Source organism: Brassica oleracea, chromosome C1 (assembly GCF_000695525.1).
Source record: "Brassica oleracea var. oleracea cultivar TO1000 chromosome C1, BOL, whole genome shotgun sequence".
NCBI classification, from domain to species: domain Eukaryota; kingdom Viridiplantae; phylum Streptophyta; class Magnoliopsida; order Brassicales; family Brassicaceae; genus Brassica; species Brassica oleracea.
The window spans coordinates 21,981,205-21,986,667 of NC_027748.1; the positions used below are offsets into that span (position 1 = coordinate 21,981,205).

General features: G+C 50.9%; 1 protein-coding gene across 1 annotated transcript; it reads right to left on the minus strand.

Annotated features, from left to right (window-relative positions):
• Positions 1–1,703: 1,703 nt before the first annotated feature.
• On the minus strand, positions 1,704–3,173 carry LOC106335017. The gene has a single exon (XM_013773432.1). It carries the CDS (start codon positions 3,171–3,173, stop codon positions 1,704–1,706), a length of 1,470 nt encoding a protein of 489 aa, XP_013628886.1.
• Positions 3,174–5,463: the final 2,290 nt, after the last annotated feature.

Sequence of the window (5,463 nt, forward strand, 5' to 3'; positions counted from 1 at the left end):
GTAAAGTTTGATCGATGACTTAGAATGGCGGGAAACATGAAATGGGTCCTCAACGGTCTTCGGGAGATAGCATCGAAGGGTAGACGAGAATGCATGGACTAATGTCATATCGACGTGTCGGAAGAGCTCGTCGCTACGTAGCGATCGAGCGTTCGTTCCGCTCGGTCGAACGCTCGGTCACTACGTAGCGACCGAGCTTTGGCTCGAGCTCGATCGCTACGTAGCGACCGAGCTTTGACTCGAGCTCGGTCGCTACGTAGCGACCGAGCGGAACGGATGCTCGGTCGCTACGTAGAGACCGGACAGCGTGCATGTGCGGTAGTAGCGTAATGACCGAGCTTGGTTCGTCCGTGTTCTGATCGTCATACTCGGACCTATCCGTAACCAGTCTGGGTATGTTTCCGATGGCTTTTGTTCGATCTAAATAGAATTCGAACAAAGCTTTATCTCGGGAACATACGTTGCGATGCTCTCTTGACCGAGCATGATTTGTTGCGAAAATACATACTTGTATTTTGCGGGGATTTGGACGTTAACTTCGTCGTAACCGTTTTCGACCCCAGCAATTATTCTAGCATGTAGCGTTTTAATACAGGTACTTTCACATTTTTGGTATTTTTGTTTGGGACCCCGATATGCCTAAGGCTGTACAGGGGTTTTAGGTAGTATTGATGGCATACTCGGGCTTGCGCAAACCCATTCCTACCTTATGTCTCATACCCGTTTTGTTTTTTCGTGGTCGTACCACTTGTCATTAAGGGTTGGCCAGGATCGAAGGTCTCTTGGACCTGATCCAGCTCGTTTGCCCCTTTAAGTATTATGGCATTCCTACTACTCTTTTATAGTCGGAACTATTTTATTATATAAGCTTTGTCCGGAGACGTTTCAGCGTACATAGGAGTAGGAAAACATAATGCTTAAATAATAGATAAAATAATTAATAGAAATCATGGTCCGGAGACCATACAAGATATCAGCTTGCGAGGTACCCCGGTGGTTAGGCCATGTTTTACTTCTTGTTGCTAGGTGATCCGCAGGGTTTGACTTGCTTTTGGGACGAGCGTCCTTGCTGGAGGGTTCCTCCTTCTTCTGCAGGGTTCTGCCTCTTTCTTGGGTCTAGGGACCGCAGTCGAGACTCGTTTCATGCCCCGGACTTTAATGTTTGGGGACCATTGTCTCTTGTTGATGAAGGTTTTCAGCATTTCCATGAAACGTGTAGTCACATTCATCCACCGGAGCGACCAGGTCCGGAGGCCTCCTGCATGGCTAAGTGTCTCCGTCCTGTGTTTGCGAGGCGCCCTTTGCTCCAGATCCATCCGATATACCCTCTGAGGAGGTCTCCTTGAAGTACTCGTGCCCCACTTGTTTATCCGCGAGACCACTGGCTGATACCTGATAAGGTTTTCGCTCATCTTGTCTATGTGAGGCGGGGGACGAGGGTCTTGCGAGGACCAGGTCTTGCGAGCAGATGCGACTTTGAAGGGCTTCGGGGGAGACCATGCGGAGCGGTCGACATGGGTTCTCTGAGGATTCCTCGGGTTCTTGGAATGATTCAGGGTCCGCCTTCTCCAGAACTACCCCCAATTACTTGTATCATTGACCTCTGATCCCTGGGTTTGTGGCGTCCGAGGTCTTCTCTGTAATTTCTATAAGACCTTGGTCTTCCCCTTTAGGGTGGTCTGGTAGCAGGATCGAGAGTTCTCCTAGTCTCCCCTGATTATTCTGATGCCCCAGGGTGTAGGGAACTTCACCATCTGATGAAAGGTTGAAGGGACTTCTCCCATGGCGTGAATCCATGGTCGTCCCAAGATCATTTTATATGCCGATTGGCAATCTACGACCAGGAATTTGGTAGACATGTTGACCCCTTCAGCGTATACTGGGAGGATAGCCTCTCCGGCGGTTTGCTTGACCTCGCCGTTGAACCCGATGAGTGGTGTTACCTTGCGCGTCAGGGTGCTCACCTCCAGCCCTAGATCTTGGTATGCCGTCTGGAAGGTAATGTTGCTGGAGCTGCCGTTGTCTACTGGTATTATTTTCACCAAGCAGTTTGCTATGGTGAGAGAGATAACTAGAGCATCATGGTGGGGAGCTAGGATCTTCTCTTGCTCCTTAGCTGTGAAGCTTATCTCGTCGGTGCCTAGAAGTAGGCGCTTTGGTTGGGTCGTTTCCAGACCATGCTTAGCGTTACAGGTGCTTTTCTTTGCGGCTGCGTGGCTCACTCCGCTTACTTCCGAACCTCCGGATATGACATGGATCACCCGATCTTGGCGAGGTGGTGAGGTTGGTGCAGGTCCTTTGGGTTTCCCTGCTGTCTCTTTGCTGAGGTGGGCCTTGGCTTTCTCTGAGAAGAATTCTCGGAGATACCCCTTTTGGAGTAGTTCGTTGACCTCGATCCTCAGGGCGATGCAGTCTTCGGTTTTGTGGCCATGATCACGATGGAAGTCACACCAAAGTTCCGGGTTCCGGAACGAGTCAGGTGCTTTCATCTTTGGAGGCCACATAACCTGTTGGCCCATCTGTTTCAGTGCGTTGACTAGCTCTGGCGTTGATACTGAGAGATGGAGGATATCGGGCAAGGTAGATACCGACATCCCTTCTTCCTTCTCTTGAGGCCGGTACTGGAACCTGCCCCTGTTCCTACTACCAGAGTCTTTGGATCCTTTCTGGGAGGATCTTTCCTCTCGGTCTGACCTTTGGTTCTGCTTTGGCTGAGCCTTGGTAGGGCTAGCCACATCTTCCTCCCACTTCACCTGCGCCCAGGCTCGGGAAAACACATCTTCCATGGTCTTGCAAGGGTACATGGTCAACTCTTTGTATAGCCCCCCATCTGGAAGTAGACCTCTTTTGAAGGCAGAGATCGTGGTAGGGATGCTGCATTCGGGGACCGCCACTTTCTCCTGGTTGAAGCGGGCTATGTAGTCTCGCAGGGGTTCCACGAATTTGTCGCTCAGGCCTGCGAAGGAAGATATGGACCCGATGGGGAAATTGATGTACCATTGCAAGGCAGGTCCGATCAGAGTGGAACCGAACCCTTTGCACATCGTGGCTTCGCGAGACTCCTTAGGGAGTGCAACCGCCAACATCCTTTGCTTGTACTGCGCGATGTGATCGTCGGGGTCGCCAGTACCGTCATACATCTTGATGCTGGGGAAGGAGAACTTTCTAGGCATCTAGACTGAGGCGATTTCCTCCACGAAGGGGGTATCGGCGTAGGAATCTGGATTGCTCCTCCGGATTGGGGGAGCTACTCCCGGTAGGCGTTCTACCATGGACTACCTGGCATCAAATCTCTTAGAGAAAATATGCTCCAGGTAGGCGGTTATGGAGGACTCTGTCGCCTCAGCCTTCTCGGGTGCTTCCTTCTTGGGTTCCGGCTCGGAATCACTCTCTTCCAGGTCATCGATTTGATGATTATCGGTCCCTTCCCGAGTTGCCCCAGCTACTCCCGACGTAGGAGGTGTATCGGTTGTGCCCTCTCTGGAGTTGGGAGTGTTCAGGTTTCCCGTGGGCCGAATTTGGGTATCGAAACGACGCTTCTTGTTGCCTGTTGCATTGAGGGCTTGATTCTGGTCCCGGAGGACAGTGTTCTCCGACTGAAGCTGGCTTAGCTTCTCGGCGCTTTGCACCAGCTGTTTGGAGTGTTCGTCAAGTTTCTCCTTCAGATTTTGAACTTCTGTAGAGAGATCGGGGTTCTCTCCGGTAGTCTCCCGAGCTCGGTGTGGGAACCGAAATTCACACCGTCGAGGTTTGTTAATCGGAGGAAAGCCAAGTTAACCTAACCTTCCCTGAAGGTCCCGGTTATCTGCTGGGCCACACACAACACAATCAATATGAAAGATTCGAAAGTAATAAATCGTAAAAGAGCAAAAAGGAAACAAAGAGGTCTTATTTCCGAATTTACGTTTGAGCGTGAACAACAGGTAAGATCCTAGGCCACGAGAGCTGTCGGTATGTTCGCTAGTCTAGCCACCTAAGTTCTAACCTAGTCGAGTCGCAGCTCGATAGTAAAAACGAAAAAATACCTAAATTACTCTAAGTATTAAGTTTTCTCTTAGAATGCTCTCTCTCTTCTCTTCGTCCTAGGTCCTCCTTATATATTCCTCCTTAGGTCGGTTTACCTCTTCTCGGGCCGGATTTGTCGCGAAGCGGGCTTTTCCATATTTCCTTCTTCTTTGTGACTATCTTCGGAAATTTGACATTTATCGCTTCCCGCGGATGCGATAAACCGTCATACCAGTTATTGGGTTCAAGTCCTTTGGGATCAAAGATGGGCTGTTTGTCTGAAATTCGGACCCTCTTTGGGCCGTATCGAGACCTAAGCGTTTTTACGATTTTACTCGCGAAGTAGTCGTTGGTATAGGCATGGTTCTTCCAACGGAACCCTATTTCTTCGCATAGCCGAGGCAGTTGGTGTTAAGTTAACCGTACCCTGCTCTACTACGAAGAATAGGAAACTGTTCGAGAGACATAACCTTCCCAACTTCCCGAATACTTTCGGCGATTTTTTTTAGACGGAACATTGGTGTTGTATCCACGGACCCGAAGACTTAGTTACGGAAACTTTGGACGAAGATGCATGGTTATGGGATGGGACCGGGTTCGGAATGGTCCATGGATAATTGGCCGTGCTCGCCAGGCAAACTGATCCGCGGCACGATCGAGCTCGCCGGTGTCGCGCTCGCTGGGCGAGCCGATCAGCAGCACGATCGAGCAAGCCGACCGGCAACACGGGCGTGCTCGCCGGGCGAGCTGGCCCGTGTCACGGCCGAGCTCGCCGGCGACTCGACCGGCAACACGGCCGTGCTCGCCGGACGAGCTGGCTCGTGTCGCGGCCGTGCTCGCCGGGCGAGGTGGCCCGTGTCACGGCCGAGCTCGCCGGGCGAGCTGGCTCGTGTCGCGGCCGAGTTTGCCGGGCGATCCGTTTTGGCTGTTTGTTTTCTCTGCTTTTGAAGTTTTGACCGAGATTCGGTTTTTCTGAGGACTTTCGGACATCGATTCCGCCGTGACCGATTTTGACCCAACAGTTAGCCCCCCAGCTAGCTAGGATCCGTGGACCTGGGTGTTAGGTCCTAGCTTGCGGTATGGTCTATTCTAGGTGTAATTAGACGTAATCGTTTGTCGAAAGATTGAAGGTGAATAGAAAAAAATTGTATAAATAAGGGAAATAAGTTTTTCTAATTCTTTACTCACTTCTTCCCTTAAGAAAAGATTCCTTCAAGATAGAAGTTTTTTCTCCAAGATCTCTCTTTGCTCAAAGAAAAGGTTTCGGAAGGAGGTCGGAGAACAGAACCGGAGACAGGCTGAGCTCCATTCTCGGGCCCTTGTCCATGCGGAGAGGAGAGGAAAGAAAGCGATTGTCGCCGAAATGAAGCGGAGGGCTGCTTTGTTTGCCACCGAATTCGAGAGATTTAAGGATGCTCAAGAATTCGTGGGCGATTTTCGCGAGTGCCGTGGCTCGGT